The following is a 26,678-nucleotide window of genomic DNA, read 5'->3' on the forward strand; positions in this document are numbered from 1 at the left end:
ACACGGCTCGCCGCGGAGGAATCGAGGCTCCGCCTGAGAGGGAGCCGCGCAGACAGCAGTGAGAGAGAGACCGCCGTCTGGTCGTTCCACCACCGAACGCGAGAACGCGAGAGCGCGTAGTTTTCATTGAGGGAGCTCCCCGGACGGGACGCGCGCCCGGCTGTACGAGCAGAGCAGCCCGATACTCTCGGCGGGAGCACGGAGCGCGAGCGCGCCCGCCGACCCGAAGACTCTCACGTCTCTTCTCGATTTTCCGCCGATCACCTCCTCAGCAGCGAGCGGGACCGACTCGAGGGAGCGAGCACACAGCCACAGGCGGACGGACGGACGAGCGCGAGTGCCAGGACGAGCGACGAGTTGCAGTCGAGATCGAGATCGGTCCAGCCAACGGGAGGACTCGCGCGTGAGCGCGAACTCGCTGCTGGCCGATCGACATGACCCGGTCGGGATTGCGGTGAGTACCACGACCTCTGCTTCGCATTTCCTTCTCGATCTTTCCGACTCGCGAGCGATCGATCGATCGGGGATTATGCTAATTAGCGCGTCTCTCCGGCATGCGCCGAATCTCCGGACTGGTTACCGCGTGTGCTCTCTTTTTTGCTCCGCCCGAGGCGGCTCGCGCCCCCTTCGAAGAAACCCCATTTCTGCATAATAATTCTTATCGCGCGTGACTGTTTTACCGATGTCCCTTTTCGCTCTTCTGAATAATAACGGCCCCGTCGTGCAAATTCAATGCGGCGTACGGTTGTTAAAGATAAGCCTCTTCTCTGCCCACAGGTGCCTCGCATCCCTGCTGTTCCTGGTCGCTGTCGCTCAAGGGGTAAGTGCATTCATCATTATGCGACGCGTGCGCGAAATCGCACACGTGTGTGCGGAAAAGCTCGCTGCGCTCGGTTCGCCGTCCGCGCGCCGAGTGACGATCGCCGCGATGCAGAGCCGCCGATTCCCCCGCCATAGGCAGCTCGCGAGAAAGCGCGCGAGGGAGAGATGGATCGGATTTCGGTGAGCGAATAGCGAGCAACCGGTTGCGCGCGGGAGTAGAGCGCTGGAGAACGGTTGCGGTACCGCAGGCGCGAGAGGGGGATTCCCCGAGCGCTGCTGCGATGGGGGAGGGATGTCAGGCGCCGTTGCTTTTTTATCGATGATTTTATCGCCGACGGAGTTTATGCCGGAGGAGGCGACGAGCGATGTTGGACAGCTGAGGTTGATTAGGCTGCGGTTTTATTACTTTTTTGTAACTGCGTTCAATACGTACTTGGGTTTCGAGCGGTATTTAAATTTTTTTTTTGCCGAGTTTTCGTTGCTTTGAAGATGAAGATGGAAGCGTTTTCGAAATTGCGCGAGAAGTTCTAGGTTATCAGAGCAGCAATTTTCAAACTATCCGCGAGACGCTTTATGACACTGCATAATGCGCCGATGACTCAGATTTCGTTTAAGCGAACCTTGGTGTATAGTCGAGGCATTAACATTCTGAATTGGCATTAAACGCGCTTCCAGCGCAGTGGCATAACTTTTGTTTTACAATTCCAATCGTTTTGGAAATTTACTCGTCGGGTGTCAGTTATTTTACAACTTTTCGTCAATACTCCGTTATTAGAGCAATCCGAAATAGCAAAAAACTATAAATATGAATATGGGATGTAAGCACCCCTTTTTCTAACAAATCGCTCAGGCAAGCCACCTACATATTTCGAATTATTTTCAAAGGGCCCAAGAGCTGCAAAGCAAATAAATAAAAATAATCAAACTATTTATTCTCTCCACTTCGCGCGGCTCTTCGTCTCGCTCTCCGGAAAATTTACGAGCTCACACGAGGGCATTAATAAGAGCGGGAAGAAAAAAAGAATTAGGACTCGCGTCGCGTCGCGTCTCTCGAAAGTGTTGAAAAAGGGCGATCCAAAAATACGATCCACGCGCGCGTGACGCTCATCTCATATTATTATTCCACGCCGGTGCGGAGTGTCGCTCAGTTCCGAGAGAGAGAGAGAGAGAGAGAGAGAGAGAGAGAGAGAGAGAGAGAGAGAGAGAGAGAGAGAGAGATAGATAGAAAAAAGGGGATTATTATTATATATAGGCGAGGCATTTTCACCGCGCGCAACGACCGGTTCGCCTACGCCCGGGATTTTTCGTTAATTCCTGCGACTCATTTGCATTGCTCGTGTGCTGCAGGTTCCTGATTGTGTATCTACCCCTTCCCCGCTCAGTCGCTCTGATTTTCTTATCGAGCTGGGCTGGAGCGAAGTTTTACTCTGTTTTTGGCTCGTGCCCGCTCGGGGTGTGCACCTGTACGCGAATGAGATGCCATCGCATGCTCGATAACGGTGGTTTCGTAACTGTTCGTCTTAATAAGTCTTTTGGAAGATTTTGTACCTTTTTACGGAATTCACGTATAGCCCGTAGTCAGGTTGCCTGATCCATTATCGCGATGGAATATCGCGTTTGCAGAAAACGTTATATATTTGCATACACCGATAAAAATTGCCTCACGTTCATAAAGTGCCTCGAGTATTATTTAATCAACGACCGACAACAACTTCATCCCGCTTTTATCAAATCTGTTTGTTCAGCGCATTTGTCAACTCGACGGAGTGTATTATCTCGTATTCCCGAAAGTGAGCATATCGAATCGCCAAGAAAAGTTCCCACCAATAAACAGCTGAAAACGCGAAAAAATAGTTTACACGTAACAGGAAAGTCTCTGCGCTAAGCAAACTGGAGCACTCACGTAATCCACCGTGAAAAAAAGCTCAGTGACCGTAGGAGAAAAAAAACTGTGTAGCGGATATAATGCAAATGGGTAATGATATTGACCCGATATTTGAGAGTCTCTATACACCGCGACGCGTATAATCATTCAGCTCGCCGTGCACGCGTGTCCCAGATAGAGATTTTAAACGCCGTCGTCAGCTTCTCTCTCTCTTTCAGTGGGACGTCGTCAGGGGGGAGGTGAATCGAGATGCGGAGGAAGATGAGAAGGAGAGACGAGGAAGAGATATGCGCGGCGACGCGCATCCGCGTAAAGACAGGGCACAGAGACACTGTAAGAAAAGCCGCGCAATTGCGTAATCGCCGAGCAAAACCCAAGATAAAAAGGGCCGCTTAGCGTATATAGCTGTATCACTGTAGCAGGTCTCTCTCGCTATCTTGGTAATGAGAAATTTGGCTTGCCCTCGCCGATTCCTCGCCTGCTGCATAGAAATAGGCCGAGCTTTGTGCTCCGCACGTGTTTACGTATGAAATTTTCCGCGTGCATGCTCGAATCCGAGAGTGTGTGCAGCGGCGGTGAAAGTGCGCTGCTGGACTCTTTTTTCGCCTTCTACTGCACATAGAGCTGATAGCGCAGCGGCAAAAGTTGCACGTCGCTCGAAACCAGAGATCCGCGCGCGCGTTTGCGAAAGCGATCTTTTGCGGAATTAGTCGAGTCCGCGTGCATTAGCTCGTGCTCTACTCGGATGTCGCGATGAAAATTTGTTCGCTTTTTTCAACTCGCTGGAGAAACTCTTCTTTAGAAGAATAATATGTTTTCGACAAATTTATCGGGAAAGGTCTTCGTTAAAATAATTTATAAACTCGATCGTACTGCTGCTAGATTCAATAAGCAGCAGCAGCTAATATCAGCTCTCCCAACGGTAGCGAATAACTTGTCGAAGCTTGTAAAACTACTATTCGCGCGAGAGCGCTCGAATGTCGCGTCTATGCAAAAAGTGCGTAGGCTGCACAGCAGCTCGCCTGCGATTTCAGTACGCTCTTGATGACTCGATGTAATGCTAGAGCGGTGTAAAATCACTTCCGATACTTTGAGCTCGTTATCGCACGAAATTGTTGCCGTCTTGGGCATCGCTGAAACTCTTCACCTAAAATTTCCTTGCGTCACGTACAGCCATCTTCACAAAGTGCGCGCAACGGCTCAACTGGTGTATTAAATTATTTATCGTAACGAACGTTCGGTTTTTAAAAAGAAAAAGCTAGCGCGCGGCAATTTTATTGGTGAGATGGAAAAAAAGACGGGCCGAATGAAGTAACGCTATATAATTGGATTGGCTCGCTCTGGCGTAAGAAAGATAAGAAGCGAATTTCGCAAAGATTCGAAATATCTGTGCTATAGGTGAAGGCCAGCAAGGGGTCATCGTTCATGAACACCATAATTTGGCTTCAGCCAATTCGAGGAGTATCAGTTTCGGGTATAGGCAAGCTTTTGTTCTTTTTCCGATGCGATTTTCTTATTAAATAATTTTGCGGAACGAGGCTTCTTTCATTGACACGACTCGCCGGAAATATTGTATCGCGTGATTATTGTCGTAGTTATAAATAATTGCGAAAAAATAAATGACCGATTTCTTTTTCAGCGAAACACGTACAACTACACACAATGGGAGGCGAGAGCAGACGACTCGCCACGGCGGGGCGACGTACCGGGTACTTCCGACGACTACGACTATCCAGAGAATAACTATCCGAGACAACCACAGCCGCCGCCAGTGCATAACCAAAGTGGCAACGATGGCTACGATCAGAACCGTCAGACTTGGATGAGCTATGAGGAACGCCAGCGCTACGAGGAGCAAATAAAATGGGAAGAGCGCCGGAAACTCGAGGAGCGTCGTCGGCAGGAGGCTGCGTCGCAACATGGCTACCAGCAAGGTTACGGTTCCGGCTCTGAGTCGGGGTCTCGGCAGGAGTCCCAAGACAGATACGGAGAGAATGGCTATCCTAGCAGTTACAAGGTCTACCCGGCTCCCGGATACAATGCCCAGAAGAACTGCACTGGTACTGGCTGCTGCTATCCCAAGTGTTTTGCCGAGAAAGGTTCTAGAGTAAGTTTGACTTGCGTTCGTTGACTAAAATTAGACAGGTGTTCATCGATTTAATGCTGTATTTATCGATTTCAGGGACCACCAGGACTCATGGGACCTGTCGGTCCTAAAGGAGAACGTGGTTTTCCTGGTGCCGAAGGTTTTCTAGGACCTAAGGGTGACAAGGGAGATCCTGGTCCACAAGGTCAAAGAGGAGTTCGCGGTGAACGAGTAAGCATTTTCTCTTACACGTTTAATCTTTACTGATTTCTTGATTGCGACTACAAAGATCAAATGTTGAATAGGGAAAAATGGGTCTTCCTGGTCATGCTGGACAAAATGGTGTGCCTGGTATTCCGGGAGCAGCAGGACCTCCTGGTATGCCTGGACGAGATGGTTGCAACGGAACTGACGTAAGCTTTTATTTACGCGAGTTATTTCCTAGCTAGGAGCAAGATTTATTGCAAACTATATTTTTATAGGGAGCTCCTGGACTTCATGGATTACCCGGAGAGCCAGGACCTCGAGGTTTACCCGGTACTCTGGGTGACAAGGGTGACAAGGGAGAAGCAGGACACTGTGGTCTTCTTTTGACCGGACAAAAGGGTGAACCAGGAAGCGATGGTGTGCAAGGAGCACGAGGTATACCAGGACCTCAAGGATATCCTGGCCAGCCCGGTCAGAAAGGTGAAAGGGGGCCAATTGTACGTATAAATATTAGTAGCTCTGGTATTCTTTATTAATGAATAAGAGCTAAAGAATTTTGTAAACTATTTCTAGGGATTTACCGGACCTCAAGGTATCAAAGGAGAGAAGGGTAATATGGGTGTCGGATTCGAAGGAAAAAAGGGAGACAAAGGTGACAAAGGTGAAGTGGGACCACCGGGTGAAAGTGTTACACAACCTTTCGAAAGTGGTGGCCAAGAAGTGATAGGACCCGTGGGGCCGGCTGGAGCTAAGGGTGACAAGGTATAGAAATACATTATCGATCCAGATTTAGCAATCTAGATAAGTCCTGGATTGTTAATGCGTAGTTTGGATTTTTTGCGTAATTTAAAATATGCAATATTTTTCAATAGGGTGACACCGGATTCTACGGACAAAAAGGAGAGCCTGGGTACGTAGGAGATAACGGTGTGCCAGGTCTAAACGGTCCGAAAGGAGAGAAGGGTCTTCCCGGAGCACCTGGAATTCGAGTAATTACTGCAGTTTTGTAAAAACGGAATTCGATTGAGAAAATATAAGAAGTTTTATAAAATAATATTCTATCGCAGGGTCGAGATGGATACTCTGGACCTCCAGGACCTCCAGGAAGGAAAGGTGATCGTGGTTACGATGGAGCAGATGGATTACCTGGAGTACCTGGTGTAAAAGGAGATGCTGGATTAGATGGACCACCTGGAATACCCGGTTTGCGCGGTCCACCAGGTCCACCAGGCGTAAGACAATTACTACATACTAATAGAAAACCATTAAGCATTTGAGATATAATTGAACATGCGATTTAATTTTAGGGTGGTAAAGGACAACCAGGACCTCCTGGTGAGAAAGGTCCTCGGGGATATCCCGGTGCTATTGGTCTAAGAGGATCTGACGGATATCCTGGTGCACCTGGTCCTAGAGGACCCGTGGGTCCTATGGGAGGCCCTGGATTGGCTGGTGTGCCGGGAACAGAAGGTGCGCCAGGTGACAAAGGTGCTAAAGGAGAGCCAGGACTTGCTGGATTCCCTGGTGAAGCTGGACCTCGAGGTTTCACTGGGCCCATGGGTCCGCCAGGACCGAGAGGTCCTCAGGGTGAAAAAGGATTGTCGATTGTTGTAAGTTTCTATACCTATAATTGAATCTCTTACAATCTGTCAGTAAATTTATGGCAATCTGTGTATTATATTGTAGGGTCCAGCAGGAATGGACGGAATAAATGGACGAGATGGTGCAAAGGGCCAGAAAGGAGAAAAAGGTTATGGAGGATCCCGAGGTCGTCCAGGTGATTCCTTAGAAGGTATTCCCGGAGCTCCAGGTGCTCCTGGTCTGCCTGGAGAAGCGGGTGTTCCCGGCCGAGACGGCGCACCTGGTTTCCCAGGACTTCCTGGAGAAAAGGGAGATATCGGTGGAAGATGTACTCAGTGTCTACCTGGAATCAAGGGAATCAAAGGTGATCGGGGTCTCGATGGTAGAGATGGATTGCCTGGTGCTCGAGGTCCACCTGGTGAACGTGGATTCCCCGGTGAACCTGGTCTGGATGGTTTACCTGGTCCTATCGGTCTTCCTGGTGCACGCGTACGTATTTTAAGTTGTTTTTTGAAAATATTCATTTGCATTTTTTAAAATCATTATTATGCCTGTAGGGAAAAGACGGAATCCCTGGTTCTCCAGGACCTCAGGGAGAACAAGGTCGAGATTGTGTAATAACCAAAGATCAATTTAAACTGGAAAAAGGACAGAAGGGTGAGAGAGGTGATGAAGGTAGGCCTGGACCAACAGGACCAGAAGGACCCATAGGAGAAAAAGGAAGAGCTGGTAGTCCAGGATTCCCTGGTACAAAAGGAGACACGGTATGCATATATCATTAATGAGAAAATTTACGACTTTATTGTGAATTAAACGAAGTTAATTTTTGTATTTATAGGGTGAACGCGGTCTCCCAGGTTTGGATGGTATCCCTGGAAGGCCTGGATTTTCTGGTCAAAAGGGTGAAGCAGGATTGAGCATTAAGGGTGAACAGGGTGACAGAGGTCGGGACGGATATCCTGGCCAAAAGGGTGAACCTGGTTATACTGGACTAAAAGGAGAAGCAGGTGCGTTGATAAGGTTTTATAGCTAAATGAAATGTATAACTTTGTTCTTTTATTACGTTGTGCATATCACATTTACCTTCTATAGTTAAATTATAATAAATATCCTATCGTACTATTTATTATTGATGTCTATGTAGGTCAATGTCCACCTTTGACCCTCAAAGAACTAGCAGTTGGACCACCTGGAGACAGAGGTCCAAAAGGTGAGCCAGGTTTACCTGGTTATGATGGACAGAAGGGTGATCGGGGTTTCACGGGAGAACCTGTGAGTTTTTAAAGAATAGCTCAATAATCGTATGCAATTGACAGTTCAAGTAATATAAATATAATTTTAGGGTCCACCTGGACCTATCGGACCTGTTGGAGCTCCAGGACAAACGGGACCTAGAGGATTACCAGGACCCCGTGGAGAAAAGGGTAATACAGGACCTATGGGATTCCCCGGTGAACCTGGTTTGATCGGTCCAAGAGGATTACCTGGATTTAATGGACCGAAAGGTGCTAAAGGAGAAGCAGGAATATCGATGAAAGGAAGCCCAGGCTTACCCGGACCCCAAGGACCTAAGGGAGACAAAGGTTTATCTGGACCTGTTGGAAAGGATGGTCCAGTAGGATACTCTGGTTTACCAGGAACTCCGGGAGAGAAAGGTGATGTGGGAGAACCCGGATTGAACGGAACCCCTGGATCTCCTGGAGCCAAAGGAGATACTGGCCCTATTGGTCCTCCCGGACCACAAGGTATCATGGGTACACCTGGTACAGATGGGCTTAAGGGTAAGTTAAAATTAATGTAGCTTTCTTTTCATTTGATTTCTAAAGAAATTATGTTAATGTATACGAAAATTTTTAAGGTGAACCTGGATTACCTGGTGAACCTGGAAGAACTGGTTTACCTGGATTACCTGGTGTAAAAGGTGATATGGGAGTGCCGGGTATTGATGGCGCCAAGGGATTCCCTGGACGTAGAGGACCACCTGGACTACAGGGTAACTTAAGAAAACTAATTGGCAGACTTGTTTTAACATTTTCTGTCTTAGAGAAAGAGAAATATTTTTTGAATGTCTTTCATAAAACATTATTATTATTTGTATTAAGGCCGACCTGGTCGAGATGGTGCACCTGGATTGAAAGGAGACCGCGGTGAAAAGGGATTGCAAGGCTTCCCAGGAATGCCCGGTATGGACGGAAAGCCAGGTCGCCCTGGAGACATTGGACCTAAGGGAGATATTGGTTTCCCTGGAGAACCGGGACCGATGGGCCCGATAGGTTTAGAAGGCGAAAAGGGAGATCGCGGAGATCAAGGTTATACTGTAAGTGTTCAACTATTATATTTATTATTCATCGGCAATATAATAAGATATATTTCATTTGAATATGTGATGGATTATTAATTTTTGGGACTTGTTTATTAGGGTCAAAAAGGTGAACCTGGTCAAGTATCAGAGAAAGGACAAAAGGGAGAACCTGGCATGCCGGGTATTCGTGGACCTCAAGGACCACCTGGATTAGACGGTCGAGATGGTGAAAAGGGAGACGCTGGTGAACCTGGTTATGGCAGAGATGGTCCCACGGGAGACAAGGGTGAGCCTGGTTTACCTGGCAGAGATGGAATACCTGGTCCAAAGGGAGACAGAGGTGATGTTGGACTAAGTGGCTTGCCTGGACAAAAGGGTGACATTGTAAGTATCATTTTTATTGTACAGATTCTAACCTCTGTTATATTTTATTGAAAAAAAAATCAAATTTTAAATCAAATCTTATTAAAAAATGCCTTTTTAGGGATTCCCTGGACCTGTAGGAGAACCTGGAATACCTGGATTAGATGGTATAGATGGAATGAAAGGAGATGTTGGCCCACCTGGAATGGCTGGTTTCCCTGGATTGGATGGAGAAGTAGGTTTACCTGGAAGACCTGGATTTGATGGACCAAAGGGAGAAAGAGGACTTGAAGGTAATTTTTAAATCCATGCTTGTATTATGTACTCTCATTATATTATTTTATAATCATATATTAATACATCGTTTATTTTTTAGGACTCGAGGGACCACCTGGATATTCTGGACCTTTGGGAGAGAAGGGAGATCGAGGTCCACCTGGCTTAACAGTCAACGTTAAAGGCGAAAAAGGAGAGCCCGGAAGACCAGGATTCCCTGGTTTAGATGGAGAGAAAGGAGATATCGGATTGCCGGGACCAGTTGGTTTTGTCGGTGAAAAGGGTGATAAGGGAGAATATGGTACCCCAGGATTGTCAGGACTCCCAGGACCTCAAGGAGAGAAAGGTAAGTTTCGTTCAATTATTAAAATTTACTTTTAGTTAGACTGCAATTGCATGAGATATTTTATAAATTATTTTAAGTTTTACTTATTTATAAACAAGACATGACCAAGAATTTTTAACGCTCAGAAGTAGAATTTTTAATCAAATGTTAGTATTGCAGAAATAAGAATATATGATTAAAAAATTCATTTGCAATATTGTAACATCGACGTAACGAATCACATATTTAACATAATTGCACATTACTGGATTTCGAATTATTTTTTATTCATGTTTGTATGCATCATTTGTAGGTGATCGCGGACCATTTGGCCCTATTGGTCCACCTGGATTGACAGTCAAGGGAGAAAAGGGTCTTCCTGGTCTGCACGGAAAACAAGGCAGAGACGGTTATCCTGGATTACCGGGAGCTAAGGGAGAAAGAGGTTTGCCTGGATTACCAGGGTTAAAGGGTGATGCTGGACTTCCTGGTCCTTTCGGCCCTCCTGGTATGAAAGGTGATATGGGTCTACCTGGTCCTACTGGATTGCCAGGAAGGGATGGACCGAGCGGCTTAGATGGAATACCAGGTGCGATAGGTGACAAGGGTGACAAAGGAGATCAAGGTCCGCCAGGACTTTTCGGTGCTCCGGGACAGAAGGGAGAACCTGGTTTGTCGGGTAAGTTATTAACTTTGACTGACAATGCGTATAAAAATGTATCATTCTTTTTACTAAATTTAATTATCTACTTTAGGTCGCGATGGTTTGCCTGGAATACCGGGAGAGAAGGGTGACAGAGGATGGGAAGGTAGAGAGGGATTGCAAGGTCTCCAAGGAGAAAAGGGAGATAGAGGATATCCTGGTGTGGATGGACAAATGGGAATAGCTGGTTTCGATGGAGAAAAGGGAGACAAGGGAGAGGCTTGCTTAGCTTTGCCTTCGGAACGTGGAGAGAAGGGCGACCGAGGCTTGCCCGGTAAGAAACTCAGCTTTTCTCATACTGTATTTTACATGTTTATTTAGATACATTTTTAACACGAATATTGCTTTCAGGACCTGTTGGACCTCCTGGACCTTCTGGTCCTAAGGGTGATGCAGGTCAGCCTGGATTCCCAGGAATGGACGGTCCCAAGGGTATGACTGGATTCACTGGACCTCCTGGATCACCAGGTCTAAGAGGTTTGCCAGGTTTGCAAGGACCTCCAGGACCAACCGGTCTTACGGGACCTATTGGTCCACCTGGTGTTCCTGGTGAAAACGGTCTTCCGTGCGAGGCCGCTCCCGACTATCTCACTGGCATTCTGCTCGTGAAGCACAGTCAAAGTCAATCAGTCCCCGAGTGCGAGCGAGGCCATGTCAAGCTGTGGGAGGGATACAGTCTTTTGTACACCGATGGTGACGAAAGGGCCCATTCTCAAGATTTAGGCAAGTATTTAAATTTTGGCTACACTCGCGTACCGTTACTTTCCGCTGACTTTCAAAAGATTTCGCACGGGAATCGATAAACCCGATACGTAGTCGGCGCGTGTAGCGAGAGCAATTTCTAAAAGTATGCGCGCGTGCATGCGAGAGTAGCATGCATATCTGTGTGTATCGGCGACACGCACCTCCGTAAGCCGAGTCTGAACTCGTCCTATAAATCTCATTGGTAAACAGGTTATGCTGGCTCCTGCGTAAGAAAGTTCTCGACGATGCCCTTCCTATTCTGTGACGTAAACAGCGTGTGCCACTACGCCAGCCGAAACGACCGATCTTATTGGCTGTCCACTAACAGTCCGATTCCTATGATGCCAGTCGAGGAGACAGCTATTGAGGAATATATCTCCAGGTATGCAAAATGATCACTCGCTTGTTCACGCGCCAGTCTGACTGGTCGAGACCGAATGTTTTTATTTATACCAATCGCCTTTAGGAAAAATTCGTGATTCAGATTTTTGTGCATCCGAGAGCGCTTCTTTTATTAATTATTATTACTTTTTTTGCAATAATCATAGCGCCATCTTTTTTCACCTATTTTGCCGATAAAAATAAAGTATAATTTTTATTTAAATTTTCTTTTTTGCGATTTCATGAACGATCTAAATTATAATTATAATGCTAAAAAAAGTATGCGAATATGTAAATAATATTGTAGAGTAAAGTTCCTTGCCACTCTCATGAAACGTGCTATTCATTAGTAATTATAATTTTGGAATTCAAGGAAGTAAAGAAGGTGGAAAAAACCCGCAATCAAAACATTCTGCTTTTTAGCAATTTTTTTTAATCGTTGAAGTTTAGTGATCAACTCTATAAAATTTTCATTCAAAATAGTGCAACAGCGAATGCTCGTGCCAGATTAAATATCGAATGTCATTAAAATTGTTTCGAATAAATGTTTAACCTCATATGCTTAACATAATGAAACAAAGTTAAAATTTTGTTATTTAATGTAATATTTAAATTTTAACGCAATAACTAACTCACGATCAACTTTTCAGATGCGTCGTATGCGAAGTCCCGGCTAACGTCATTGCTCTGCACAGTCAGTCGCTCAGCATTCCCGACTGCCCCGACGGATGGTCTGGTCTTTGGATCGGATACAGTTTCGTGATGGTAAGCTTCATTACAATATATGAACGATGTCATCTCTCTGTTCGTCAAATACCATAACATCGCATTTTCTTTGCAGCACACCGGAGCTGGTTCCCAGGGCGGTGGACAATCGCTCTCGAGTCCGGGCTCGTGCCTGGAAGACTTCCGGGCGACTCCGTTCATCGAATGCAACGGCGCCAAGGGTCACTGCCACTACTACTCGAACGAGTTCAGCTTCTGGTTGGCGACGATCGAGGACCGCGATCAGTTCCAGAAGCCCGAGAAGCAGACCCTCAAGGCAGGCGCGCTCCGCCAGAGAATATCTCGTTGCCAGGTCTGCCTGAAGAATACGTAATGAGTCGCGACCATCATTATAAACTTGCTGCCCCCCTTCGACCAAGGACACAACACGCACACCGACCGCTCTCGATGCACTTGTGCGCGCGTATTGTTCTCGTCGAACCAGACGAGACGGCTAGATAAACGAAAACCAGCCAACGAAAAGCCCCTTCATTTTTCAGAGCCCGGTGTTGAGAATAAAAAAAATGCTTGACAAAAGAATTAGCAATCGCGAGAAGGAACGCAAAGAAGGAAGACGAACGAGAACGAAAGCAAATTACAAATAGGGGCTTCCCAAAGGAGGCTCCGCACCTCGTTACCGCTTCTCATCTCTGCCTCTCCCCCCTACCCTTTTTCATTCTATCTGCAACCCCTTTGACATTTCCTTCTTTTCTTATTCATCCCCCTTGCCCTTGCACACCTTTCACCCTAGACTTTGACTTCACATCTTTCTTTCTTTTTCTCTCTCTCTCGTTATCCTTTTTTTCCTTTTGCTATTTTTATAATTACAGACTAAGTGCCTTAGAATATTATTTAGCATGTAAAATAAAAAAAAATATATATATATTTGTATATTTATATATCGCGTACGAGTCTAGCCAATGAGAAAGAAAAAATAAGAGGGACTAAGTCCTCGTTATCATTCTAACATGGACACTGCCTTATCAACATCCAATACTATATACTGTATATTTTTAATATAAAAGAAAAACGAAAAACAAATGTTAGCACGGTAATCTCGTATGACACCAAATATTTAAATACATAGGTATTTTTGCTACGTAGTCAATGCCGCTGTATATCTTTAATTCTATGTATACCTGTGATCGAAACGCGCAATGAGATAACACAAAAGGAAGGGAAAACCCGAAAGCAGAGCTGTGTGCTGTTACTCCATTTGATTCTTGTCATTGCTTTTGTGCGCTTCGTACACACGTTCTAAGAAACACGCCACGCGTCGGCAGAACGAATTTATTTGAAAGGAGAACAAAATTGAGAAGCGTTGCCGCAAAATCTTATATGTTGAACACGTTTTTATAAATAAATATCTGTTTTGTACATTGTATCCGCTAATCTACGCAGCCAGTGCCATAATAATTAACTTACTCTGAGTTATCGAAATTCAAATAAATTTCGTTCTCGCATATGCCGTTGAAGCTTCGCAATATCGTTGTATCGCGCAAAATGAAGCTTCACGACTTTGATTATTGAAAAGATTTTTTATACGCAGATATATACGAAGTTGTATAATCAACAAAGTCAAATTTCACATAACCAGTGTGTCGTTCAACGTCAATTTTAGATTCTCTCCATCACTAGTCACTAGTGATTTACGATCCATATACGAGGTGTTCATTATATCTAACGTAGAAATACAAATTTTTAACTCTACAGTATGTGCAAAAAAAGCAATACACGCGGTCTTTCTCTCTCACTCTACGAATCACTGCCGGGACTGAATTTGATTTTGTCGACTGTACCGGATATTTGTTTGTGCGTAATCGTAATCGTTAGTTCGTATATTATAAAGAAGCCAGGAGATTTAACGTCAAAACTACTTGAGATAACCTTCTTTCAGGAGATCTATCTACGATTGTAAAAGAAAGCTATATTATATAATAATATATAAAGAAAAATTTGTAAATTAAATATCATAAAATAATAAAGTCGCGTTGGTTCATTTACTCACCCAACCATACATTATCAGCTCTCAAAAATCACAGCGAGTTTTTGACGACTCTCGATCAGCAACTCGTTCGCGCTAATGCGCCATATCATTGATTAATAATGCGAGAGTGAGATATAATCGCTCGTCACACAGGCTACACGGGTGCGAATGTTAATCGCGCCCGCATATCGTTCATCGAGCGCAAACAGCGCTGCGGTGCAGCAAACGCTGTTTACGCGCAGATCGCACGCGCGCAACTGCACTGCTCTGGACATTAGCATTTTATTTTTCTGAAAACCCGCGTGTTTCGCAGCAAGCGCCGCTACAAAGTCGCCCCGAATCGTAAACATGCTCGGCAAATATTTTGCCGCGCAGCAGCTCTATACCGTACACGCCTCGAGAGAATGCCACTATGATGATGGAAAAAAAGAGCCGCGGGCGAGAGACGAGCGACGGCGAGCCTCCGGAACTAACGCGAGTGGCTCCTCTTACTTCTTCTGCGCGTTTATTCGAATCGAAATCCGGATAGTCGGCATTCCACGACGAAAATCCGTGTCTCTCTTGGCGCGCGAGAGAGTAACATTATGGCTCCGTCGATCTCTCGAGCCCTTGACTCTACGCGGGATCGCGACCGGTCGATTATTATGCTCGCGCACTTTACATTGGAAATGAGTCGGCGGAGAGAATTCATAAGTCTTGTCTCTTATATATTTTCTGTCTGATATTCCTCAAAAACAGACGTACGTTCCACAAAGTTTCGTGCGAGTCTAGCCTGGGGCGCTTCGCGGGTTATTCGCTTCGTATAGCAGCGTCTAGCTCCGCCAACTACAGACTCATTAAGATCCCTGTATGCCTACATGGACGTTCGCACAGAGTGAACACGAGGAAATCGCCTGATGTGTTTTCCGGAGCGTGTGGCGCTGAAATTTCATTAAAAACCGGACTAGACGCAGAGCATAGAGATGAATTTAAAATCTTTGAGAACACGCGTATATGCGACAAAACGTTGGCGCAACGCGTCAGAGCCGAGCGAGCGCAGGACGCGTGCATATAAGCTTGTTTGTTTCGCAAAAAGCTACGATTAAAAGGAGAAAAACAAAAACGAAAAAGAGAAGAAAAAAGCCGAGCTCGTGCGAAGCGTATGTATATAGCGCGCGCGTGCGGCGATATCACGCGTCTGTTTAGCACGGCTAATTATAAAAGAAGGCGTGGAGCCGATCTGACCAATCGGACCGGTTCATTCGTCGATCCTCCGGCCTTCGCGCCTCTCGGCGAGTTCGGCAGCGGGAAGCTCTCCGCGATCCTGCCACAAGCGCCGACGATCAGTTGATATTCAAAACCGAGCGAGCGCGATCGTTATCCTGTCCCCGTGTGTCCGCCTCGTAGAAGCTGCATCGTCGAAGGCGAGAAAATAAAGGGAATCAGTGTTGACGCACAGCTGTTCGAGAAAGTACCGATCAACCGAGAGAGAGAGAAGTTTCTCGAGTAGATTCGGAGTAACGATCTCTGCGAGTTTGTTTGTCGGAACGAGATCTGGGTTTTCCCACCGACTGGGTTTGTTTTGTTCGTACCTTAATTCGATAAAATGTCGTTTAACGCGCGAGAGGGATGGAACGTTCAGGCATCCCTGATCGCCAAGAGGACTCACAACCCCATCAGGTCCATCGTGGAGAACATCGTCGTCGAGCCGAATCCCGAGAAACAGATGATAGCGCTGTCCATCGGTGAGTGATTTACATGGAAAAATAATAATCGAAGCTTATGTAAACTTTGTAAACTAGTTTTCGAAGTACAGCAAAAACATTTGGACCTGTTAAATCAGGTGAGAGAGTGTCACAGGCAGAAATAAAAAATTTAATTGAGGTAGAGAAGTTGGTAATATGGAAAGCAAGTGATTTAGAAATCTGGAAACTGGAAAGTTCGGCGCACACGTGTCGGCGCTTGAATTCGATTAAGTATACGTTCGAGAGAGACTTTGTATAATCTTGGCCGGCCGAAAACACGGAATATTTTCGTTGATTTAATAGACTCGCGCATTAATTACGTTTTAATTTTCGCGTTGAAGAAGATTTTCATTTTATTTTACACACGTCGGATATTTTAAAATCTTTCCAGTGATACTGCGCCGCTGACACGCGAACGCAGCTTACGCGCCTCGTGCTTTGTAAAAATATCGTACGGTTAAAAGTGTATTTTCATTAACTACGAAGAACGCTTGTACAGAGTATTATAAAAGAATTCAAAGAAAATAATAAAACGCGAAGACGAAACAGCCAGCGTTGAATAAAAGCGGAAAAATATTCGATCTGCACGATATTGTTCACACAACGCAAAGAAAAAAGGCCCTGACGTGCAAAATCAAAGTCGCGTAAAGAAAGCGGGCTACGCACACATAGAGCAGATTAAAAGAACAGCTACTCCACTCGTGGCACACTGTTTAACAAGTCAATTTCAATCAAACGTTAAGCGCGCACTCGTTAATGAGGCCGTCAGGGGGGTGCAGGCTCTCCTCGACTGGAATTTCGGTCTGTTGCCTCCATCGCGTTCGCGGACGGTAAATGGATGTTTGCGCGGCGCATTAAGCGACGCTCGAAACGTTTTAACGCGCGCACACAGGTATTAGAGGCCGCGATCGCCGTCCTTATCGATCAGTTCGTGAATAGGGCTATAGACTGCGCTGCTCTGCTCTACTGTGTACGCGCCGCGGCCCTTGAAAATGCCTCTCTGTGCTTCTTTGCAAATTTGCATAGAGCGTACCGAGAGCTGGCGCTCTCCGCGCGTCGGCTTTCGACGTTTCGGCTTGTCTTTGACTGCGTTATGTAGCTTCGCCGGTATGTATAGTTGATGGATTGAAATGCCTGGTGGGAATTCGGCTTGGGATATTCCGAACGGTTCTGCTTGTTATACTTGAAAGCTACAGAGACTATACTGTGTGTAGGAATTTTTTTTTCGGTTATACACTCTGTGTTTTCGCTTAAGATGAAAAATTTTTGCTGGTCGCGCATACGCGCACCTATATAAAGATGGGAATGCGTTGGTGGCTTCGCATTTTTCGAACGAAAGCTGTATTTTATAACTCAATGGCATACTCGGAGTTCAAATCTTGGGGAGCTGAAATATTTATTCCCTCAGAGCTTTTTCTTGCAAAGAAAGCAGTATTGACTTTCTGTCAAACCTCTGTCTAGCCGCTTTATTGACTCTCGCGCGTAGACATGCAAGAGTTTTGAAATCAAAGTGCGCGATAAAATATTTTTTTTTTTTCATCGTCGACTACCTTGTCACTACGTTTCAGTAATATTTATACTTCGTAGGAAATTCGCATAATCATTTTTAAAATATAAGCGGTATTTTCGCGACGATGCTTTCTTTATTTCATCAACTCAATAATATCTCTGCGAGAGCAAAATTCAACCATTAATTTATAATTGCATCAACGTAACTGAATCGCGAATAATAAATGCAAACGATATTTTAAGGTGATCCGACAACCTTTGGAAATTTGAAGCCAGCCAGAGAGGTGATCGAAGCTGTACAAGAGAGCGTCGAATCTCAATTATACAACGGCTATGCTCCGAGTACTGGTAAGTAATATAAATCAGAGGGTGAAATATGCTTTCAGCTCGCTCAATAGGAAACCTTACGCGATATTTCTCAGCGCTAATATATTCTGCTTTAAAAACTGCGCAAATTACGAAACTCGCCGAATCGCTTTAAAAGCAACAAGTTCATCTACTAAAAATCGCTTACTCATCCTGCCCCAGGCTACGAAGAAGCTAGGCGAGCCGTAGCTGAGTACAGTTCGACCGATGACCTCAAAGTGGAAGCCAAAGTGAGTAACAATAATCAATTCGCATTACTTATTCGTTTGAAACGCGAAAAAAGGGAACTTTCACAATAAGCCTCGTTGTGTACGCGACTAAAGGGGTAATCAGCGTGTCACACGTTATACAAGGATAAAGGTGTATTACACGAAATATTTCGTCTCTTTAGCCGCGACCGCTAACGAGGCACACGAAGCTCTCGAGCGACCCCTTATGCGCGAGCTTTGCTCTTAATAGTCCTCGAAACTGCAGGGGTTAAGACAAAGCGAGCAATTTTTCACAACTTCTTCCGCAGACTGAAACCTCTTTAGCTCCCGACGGCGTTGCGGACGCGGGAGAGAGAGAGAGAGAGAGAGAGAGAGAGAGAGAGAGAGAAAAAAAAACGCGTACGCGCAATAAATGTTCACGTGCGAATAAATCCGAGAGCTGCACCTCACTGAATTTTATTTTTTTTTTTATCAACTTTGCTCGAGGTATAAATCGAATCGCGCCTAAAATGAATAGCATCAGAAGCCTTCAGCTGCGAACAATCGTTAAAATATTCAAGAACTTGAAAAATTCGTGACCCAGAATGTTCCGGAACTGCGCCTCCACTTAAAGGGGCGCGTACTGCATCCTCCCGTGGATGAAATAATGATAACGCGGGATGTTTACAACTCGGTAGATAGCTGTGCCTCGCAACCGCGATGTAAATATTGAGTAGCGGGAAAAGCGAATAACTCGCCCGCCGCGTCTTCTCGAGTGCAATGCAAATTGCCGCGTAAATAACGAATGATCGTTACAATTTGCTTCGCCTCGTCGAGCTAAACGAAGAGGCGTTTGGATGAGAAAAGTGTCCCTGAACGAAGGCGAATGATTTTCAGGACGTAATCCTGTGCAGCGGCTGCTCGTGCGCCCTCGACCTCTGCATCACGGCGCTGGCCCGCGAGGGCCAGAACATCCTCATACCACGCCCGGGCTTTTCGATCTACCGAACTCTCGCCGAGGGACTTGGCATCACCGTCAGGTCCTACAACCTTCGCGTGAGTAAGCCAATCAACGCTGCTGCAGCCATTGTCTCGTCGCACAAACGAGATTTTCCTTCATTCTCTCCATCTCCCTCCATCCTCTATACCTATACGTATGCACGGCAACGGAACTCACCCGGCGCCTGCCGTCTATGCGCCGGAGGATATGGATCTCGCGGATATTAATATGCGAATTATCTGTTCAGCCGGAGCTCGGCTGGGAAATCGATTTGGACGACTTGGAGGCGCAGATCGACGAATCCACCGCAGCCATACTCATTAACAATCCCTCGAATCCCTGCGGCTCCGTCTTCAGCCGCGAGCATCTGCTGGATATCCTCGACGTGGCGGCCAAGTATTACGTTCCTATCATTGCCGACGAGATCTACGAACACATGGTGAGTACTTTTTTTCTTCAACGATAACGATTTTCATAGCGACGCTTTTATATGGAACGAATGGTTTTAACGCGATTATTATCTCTCTGGCGCGAATCGGCTGTACGAAGCAAAAAATTGCCGCCGAGTTTTAAAGCGATTTTCCAGATAGTGCAATTACACTTCATAGCTATATACGCGAATTCATAACGCGCACCGTGTATTTTCGTCCGCGATAACGTGCAGCAGCAGCTCGTCTCTCTCACGGTACGTTAACCTTTTCTCTTATTGATTTAAGCCAGCTGTTATCGCGTAAAACGTCGGCTCTCCCGGCGCAGGAAAGATCGCGAGGAAACGCTTTAAGCGTAATCAGTCACGGACTGGCGATTCGTATTTTCGCAGTTCCGTGTCGGTGGTCTTCGCGACGGAAATCAATTACGAACGCGCTGGATCGATTGCGCAGCTTTTTTTCTTGTTCCTTTTCGACACACACACGCGCACGAGGCTCTCTGTTATTACGAGCGAGGAATAAAACTTTCGTAACGCTATTTTAATATATTCTTTGCGATTATCACATCTGACTTGGTTTCTCTGTCTCACAGGTATTCCCCGGGCGGAGGTTTCATTCGTTAGCGTCCTTATCGAGCGAAGTTCCTATTCTGTCCTGCAGCGGACTGACGAAGAGGTAACGTCATTTATTCAGAGCTTTGGCCCGGAAAATGGAATCTTTGTTATTCCGACTTTCGAAATGCTGAATAAACTCTCGCTATTGCTCTCTAGAGCCGAGGGCATTATAGAAATGAAGATTTTTCCTCTTCTTCTCGAGATACATAAACAAGCTCTCGTTTCATTCGCATGCAGATTGTCTGATAAAACGAGAATCATTTCACGACTTCCTATTCGACGTTTCTATAACTTGTGTAATAAAAGACTAAATTTTCAATCCAATTACACGCTCAAAGTTTTCACTGAAAACATAGAAGCTTAAACAGAGCGTTTTTGCAAAATTCCAAAAGCAAACGCAATATCGCACATTACAGCCGATGAAAATTCAATTCTGCTGTTTTCAGGTTCCTGGTACCAGGCTGGCGGATGGGCTGGATCATAGTTCACGACCGGCAAAATATATTAGACAAGGAAGTAAGTAGACACAAGAGCAAATCGAGTTCATATCGTTGCGCGATGATCTCTCTTGAAAGTAAGCGAGAGAGAGAGAGAGAGAGAGAGAGAGAGAGAGAGAGAGAGAGAGAGAGAGAGAGAGAGAGAGAAGACTTACGCGCGATGGAACAGCGGGCGGTGTAGCCCTCTCGCGAGTGTAATTCCGGGCCGCGTTAAACGAGGCGATTAGAGCAAATCTTCTCGGCGAAACTTTAATTCGTCATTAAACTTGCTCCCCATAACTCCTTCTTTTCTCCTCTTCTCCGCCGCCGACGAGAACGAGAGAGGACGACGGAGCTGTTTCTATCGCGCGCAGTTTCGCGCGGCCTCTTGCGAGAATTAAAAGAGAAGAGCACTTCTCTCTCTCTCTCTCTCACTCTCGCTTCAACTTTCCGTAATTAATTTAGGGGTAGCGATCGTTAACAGCATCTCGGGGAGCCGAGAGATGTACCGAGATGTATCGTTATAACAACGCCTCGATATTCCTCTATTCGCAGATAAAAAAGGCACTGCAGTGTCTCAGCCAGCGGATAATCGGCAGCAACACCATAGTCCAAGGGGCCCTTCCGAAGATACTGAAAAACACCCCCCAGAGGTTCTTCGACAACGTCGTGCAGACGCTAGACGTAAGTGCGGCTATGGTTTCACGTCTAATTATGCGATACTCGTATACCTAATCAAAGTAATTACACGCGAAGACAGGCGAATTAGAGCGAAATTGTATGGCAGCAGCAGCGGCACATTGTGTGCTGGACGAAATTCACATAATATAGGCTCTCGGCTAGATGGCGCTAGAATGCACATAATTAACATGCTAATATGATGCATTACAGCGGCGCTGTAACGCCTCGTCGCAGCGCGATATTACATATAGTTACTGCGTAGTTTCATTCTCAATTATAGTTGGTCGGAGTGTTTGTATTCGGAAATTCGAAAAATTCGAGATTGGACGAATCAAAAAAGACGCTTATATAAAAGCGTACGCTTGAAAACAAACGCACAGTCAACCTTATACAATATACGTATATCGTATAGAAGCGTTAAATTTCGCCGGATTCAATAACAATCGTAGAGCTCGAGTATAATTAGCTTTGACGACTGCGTTTGCCCCGGCGATATTACACGTCTCGAAATTCATTGTGGCGTTTGCATGCATTAAAATGAATTCGCGCGCCCTGCGGTATAACAGCATCGCGGAACCGGAATTACGCCGGCGCATATATTAATTCAGCCTTGTTCAACGCAAACAACCTTACCAGTTAGCCAAACTTGCATGGGGATGTGTGTGCGTGTGCGCGTGTGTGTATACGCGTGGCGTGACCCGGCTTTCTTCGTACGAGCCTCTATACACTATGCGAACCTGCGAATTACGCCCCGCTTAATTAGCATTTTTCCAGTCGTGATATATCGTATACCATAGGTCTGCGTGCGCCATTGTCGATTTCTGTAATGTCGTTTTAATTGAAACGCGCTTTTGACATAAATGTATATCATCGAATAATTTATCGATATATTACATTAACGTGGAATTCGGCCGCTGGATTATTTATTCGGGGAAAACTTTCCAATGCGCGAGTGTTCGGAAGCCGAGTAATTGTATGCTTATACGTATTGTTGCGCACTTCATGGATTTCCAAATAAATTTAATAATATACAGTAACGTAACCCCGCGAAGTAAATAATACGCGCAAGACCGATGAATGAAAAAGTAAAACACGCAACGATCAGAGCGCAAGTCTAATTATCCGCGGCCCTCTCTGTGCAGCTTTTCTATTAAACCGTGTACTGCAGCGTCACTCCGTCCGACAGCCCCGTACACACACGTTGAAATTTCGTGCGCGCCCGTAAAAATTCCAGGTTTCAGCGCGGGTCATTCGCTGATCGAGCTCTTCGTACACACACACACACACACACACACACATATATATACACTTCCGCGCGCTGGCGTTCGTCCAACGGCGGAACCCCTTCGCTGAAGCACGTTTGCTCGATGTAACACAATAATTGGCGCGATCGTACTGAAATATCAGCTCATCAAGCAACTGTCCACATCGTTGAATGGTAGACGGGAGCGAGAGAGAGAGAGAGAAATTCTGATGGGACCTGTACGTGATGCTTAAAGCGTTCGTTTGCCGGACAGCTCTCTCTCTCTCTCTCTCTCTCTCTCTCTCTCTCTCTCTCTCTCTCTCTCTCTCTGCAGCCGATGGAAGTTTTATCGCCGCGGCGGAGTAGACGCGAGAATACAAAAAGAAAAGGGTTGGCGAGGGTATTAAACGAGATAATGAGGTGCCGCGGAGCGTGAAAATATCGACGATATAACAAGCTTATTTTTCGTCGACGAAGTTTGCGGGGATAATGTTGAATTCGGGGGATTACCGCCGGTTATGCCTCGTTATCTAATAGTCTACGGCTGAGCTCGACTGAGTTAGTACGTAATCGACGGGAGCAGAAAAAACGGTTTACGCAATCGATCCGGTTCAGCGACGCTAACAAATATTTCCAAAGTATAAAATACGCGGCCGTCGTAGCTTTATTCGAAAACGCGATACATTGTTATACACCCGAGAAGAAATCTTCTCTCGACTATTGGACATCCATACGTCCAGGAAGCATCGAACATATTTATTTCAATCTCGAGAGCGACCTGTATACCCGGTACCCCCATGCGCGTAGACAACAAAGGAAAAGAGTCGCGCAGTGGAAAACGTATAACAAAACGAGAGAGAAAAAGCAAAAGAAGCGCGATAACCCAGTTTCGGAGAAATGGTTTAGCTATAGCCGATTCCCTCTCGCGCGCGTTTCGACATCCTGCAGGTCAGTTATCCGATCGGACGACCGCTAGCGAACGAAGTATATATACGAAAAACGCCCCCGCCGCAAGTTGCCGCTGCTGCTTATTTTTCACAAGTGCATATACTAACGACTCCGATGTGTTATCGACAGGCTCACGCAACCCTCACCTACAACTACATCGCGAAAATTCCAGGACTCAAGCCCATTATGCCGGACGGAGCGATGTACATGATGGTAAGCTCGTGAATTTTTCTCTCCGTCCTTTTTTCGCGGGCTTCGGACCCGCTCGCTTATACGCGTATATTTCAGCGTTATTGATCGCGCTACGACGCGACTACGCTGCGCTATACAGCCCGCGTGCATAATCGAATCTATGATTTACACGCAGGTACACATCGATCTGCCGAGCTTTCCCGAGTTCAATACCGAGCTCGAATTCGTGCAGCGTCTGCTCGCCGAGGAATCCGTCTTCTGTTTGCCCGGACAGGTGAGCATTATTGCGGATATTTTGGAGCGTTTGCTTTTTTTTTCCTGCAGCCAAGCTTCGATCGATTGAAATATGACGCGTTTCTGATTTCAGTGCTTCGACTATCCTTCTTACATGAGGCTGGTGATAACGGTACCGCAGGACATGTTGGAGGAAGCCTGTCTGCGTATCCAAGATTTTTGCGCGAGGCATCACGTGAAGAATTACCTGAGGAACTCCATCAACAGCGTCGAGATCCCTTATTAATCGGCGGTTTTTCCAACAGATGTATACAAGCCCGGATTAATAATCTCGTGTTTCGAGAGTGGTAGAATCTCTCGTTCCCCGTCAAAGGCCGAGGATGCGTGCAAACTCGATCTAGAACTTTAAACGCGGTCGAATTTCATTTTCGGAATCTACAGCATTTGGAACCACAAGGTCGCGTGGAGTGCGGGTACTCGCGATATTATTATTATGTACATGTACATACAACGAGAAAATATGGAGTTGACATTAATGTAAAATATAAATACCGTAAATGTTATACACGAGGTTGAGAAAGCATCAGCTTCGGTACCGCCTTGAAAAATACTGAGTACATAAAGATACATGCAAAACTGGATGAGACTGAAATGCCAAACTGTCGAATTATCATATATTATAGTCGATCTGTTTTTGTTCCGTTATTCAAATGATTGAGCTGTACACTGTGACCCATTCTGTTTTTACTCGAAAGTAGATTATATTTAAATACGTCGTCTTCTATCAAACGCTAGCGATGCTTACAAGTCATTATTGTATGATAAAAATAATTATCGTGGTGAAGTGGCTTTCATCTTACTCATATAAAGCTTTGCAAGAAATTGTTAAGAATTTTAAGAATTTATATAGACAATTTGTACATATTACTTTTATCATTAACTCAATTAACACTGTGGCAAGAAGTAAAATAAAAAACAGTTAATGATTTAACAAACCAGACTCAAGCCCTAATCACCAAGGCATCGAAAAGGCCCAACGAGGAAACCACGAAAATTCACGATTTTTGGATCGGATACGAGCCCTTGTTTCGAGCCTTAGCAGCAGCTGCCATACCTAGTATTGCGGAGTTTTTCGTTATCTTCAAGTCGTTGTATGCCGGATCAACGAGAAAATCTCATGCTAATGAATCACGAGCCGAAGAACGCATTGCTGACAATCGAAAAATATACCTTCGCAATATGTCTCGCTACTGCGAACCAAAATCTCCAACAGTGAGAGTCGCATGCTAAATACGGCCAATGGTTAGTCAGCAAAGCATGAAGCAATGTCGTCGATGCTCCACGGCAGAGTCTATCGAAAATCGAAATCCCAGAGTTTGCACCGGCCGTAGTGTACCGAAGCGCGCGAGCACAAAGAGCAACAATGTAACCGCAAGAGAAACACGGCCGTTACACGCTGCGCTCAAGTATAGGTATGTCTATATAAGACAAGCAAGTTTTGGATGTCAGGCCGTCTACGCGCAAATGAATGCAGCCGATAACTCGGGAGAAGGGTTTCGCACCATTGTGCGCGACTTGCACTTACTTAACGGGGAAAGCGAAGGGGAGGCTCATTATCGCTTGGCGCATTGTGTCATCTCGACGAGACTGCAGCGTAGGGCAATAACACGCGCATTGCGAGATATTGTGCTTTTCCTGCGCGAGAGAGGGACTTGCTTTCTTTCTATACGTGAGCTCTGTTTTTTCTCTCGTTGGCGGCGGCGTTCTCGCGTTGTATAAAGCCTTTATGAGGTGCGCCTCGTTTTTGCAATTTCAGCTTTTGCATGTGATTTTTGTCTTTACACGTTTTAGAGATTATCCTTCAGTCCAGACTAGTTGTATTCGATACTCTGCAGCTTTTTCTATAACTGCAACTTATAGTCTTCGTCATGTCTTTTGCCCTCCTGTCAACCAAAGTTCTATTTGACCTTTTGCGACGTAGCGAATGAAAGCGCAAGCACAGGTAAAGCTACTTTAACCCCTTATTTTTCATCGCTGGAGGTATCATTTTTGCTTTACCCTTTGAAGCGCGCTGAAACTTCAATAAAGTTCGTGCGATGCGATTTTTACCTCAGTAGGTCGACGAGGTCACGGAAAACTTAAAAAGACGTCACTTTGCTTTTGTCGAAGCTTTTCTAGCGCGTGTCAAGACCAATGAATTTTCTTAGAACTCTGTGTGCTTGCGCGAGAGGAAAGTGGAAGTGCCGAAGTGTAGATATATATCTATATGTACACTTACTTTAACGGGGCGGAGTAGAGTATAATCTCTAATGGATATCCATTAGATATCGACAGGATGTTAACGCTTCGCGATAATAATTCAGCGTTCGCGCGCTTTAGGCGATATGCCTGGGGTGTATACATGTATATAATATTATATACGTATATACGTTATAGTGAAAGGTCGTTACTGTTGTAAAATAGTACACGCGGTCGTAGGTGTCGAGACGTAATATTGTGCTCATCGCATTACGCTCATTACTGGAAAACTCGATGAAATTTCGGTATAATCCAAAATCCTCAGTGAAATTTTCGATTAAATCAGCAGGGAAAAAAGAAATTCGAACGTTTTTCTTTCTCTCCTGTCCAAACGGTTTCTCTCCTTTTTT

General features: G+C 45.6%; 2 protein-coding genes across 3 annotated transcripts; both read left to right on the forward strand.

Moving 5' to 3' along the window:
• The first annotated feature begins 31 nt into the window (after positions 1–31).
• On the forward strand, positions 32–14,418 carry LOC100119830 (collagen type IV). The gene is made up of 26 exons (XM_003427052.5): positions 32–454; positions 778–820; positions 4,347–4,814; positions 4,890–5,024; positions 5,099–5,206; positions 5,276–5,497; positions 5,574–5,762; positions 5,873–5,989; positions 6,068–6,232; positions 6,308–6,610; positions 6,687–7,070; positions 7,139–7,345; positions 7,420–7,588; positions 7,726–7,853; positions 7,924–8,362; positions 8,440–8,574; positions 8,684–8,898; positions 9,001–9,267; positions 9,368–9,539; positions 9,623–9,868; positions 10,161–10,526; positions 10,603–10,824; positions 10,902–11,273; positions 11,505–11,676; positions 12,326–12,440; positions 12,517–14,418. Exons 1-26 carry the CDS (start codon positions 435–437, stop codon positions 12,772–12,774), a joined length of 5,637 nt encoding a protein of 1,878 aa, XP_003427100.3. The 5' UTR covers positions 32–434; the 3' UTR covers positions 12,775–14,418.
• Positions 14,419–14,861: 443 nt separating this feature from the next.
• On the forward strand, positions 14,862–25,025 carry LOC100119866 (tyrosine aminotransferase). Of its 2 annotated transcripts, XM_001603522.6 has the most exons (11): positions 14,862–16,151; positions 17,904–18,008; positions 18,189–18,256; positions 19,112–19,270; positions 19,462–19,653; positions 20,235–20,317; positions 20,703–20,772; positions 21,288–21,416; positions 23,734–23,817; positions 23,972–24,070; positions 24,164–25,025. In XM_001603522.6, exons 1-11 carry the CDS (start codon positions 16,013–16,015, stop codon positions 24,314–24,316), a joined length of 1,281 nt encoding a protein of 426 aa, XP_001603572.1. In that variant the 5' UTR covers positions 14,862–16,012; the 3' UTR covers positions 24,317–25,025. The 2 variants fall into 2 exon arrangements, with proteins under 2 accessions (XP_001603572.1, XP_016838535.1); XM_016983046.3 differs by lacking the exon at positions 21,288–21,416 and having other exon boundaries at positions 24,164–24,935.
• The last annotated feature ends 1,653 nt before the right edge of the window (positions 25,026–26,678 follow it).

The sequence above is a fragment of the Nasonia vitripennis genome, chromosome 2 (assembly GCF_009193385.2).
Source record: "Nasonia vitripennis strain AsymCx chromosome 2, Nvit_psr_1.1, whole genome shotgun sequence".
Lineage (NCBI taxonomy): Eukaryota > Metazoa > Arthropoda > Insecta > Hymenoptera > Pteromalidae > Nasonia > Nasonia vitripennis.

What these genes read in the sequence shown, in the direction of transcription:
- LOC100119830 (XM_003427052.5), top strand. Translation starts at nt 435, where the DNA reads ATGACCCGGTCGGGATTGCG. An exon ending in TGGTACAGATGGGCTTAAGG is followed by an intron (nt 8,363 to 8,439) that starts GTAAGTTAAAAT and finishes AAAATTTTTAAG; the next exon opens with GTGAACCTGGATTACCTGGT. An exon ending in CTGGACAAAAGGGTGACATT is followed by an intron (nt 9,268 to 9,367) that starts GTAAGTATCATT and finishes ATGCCTTTTTAG; the next exon opens with GGATTCCCTGGACCTGTAGG.
- LOC100119866 (XM_001603522.6), top strand. Translation starts at nt 16,013, where the DNA reads ATGTCGTTTAACGCGCGAGAGGGATGGAACGTTCAGGCATCCCTGATC. An exon ending in CGGCTATGCTCCGAGTACTG is followed by an intron (nt 18,009 to 18,188) that starts GTAAGTAATATA and finishes ATCCTGCCCCAG; the next exon opens with GCTACGAAGAAGCTAGGCGA. An exon ending in ACGTCGTGCAGACGCTAGAC is followed by an intron (nt 21,417 to 23,733) that starts GTAAGTGCGGCT and finishes TGTTATCGACAG; the next exon opens with GCTCACGCAACCCTCACCTA.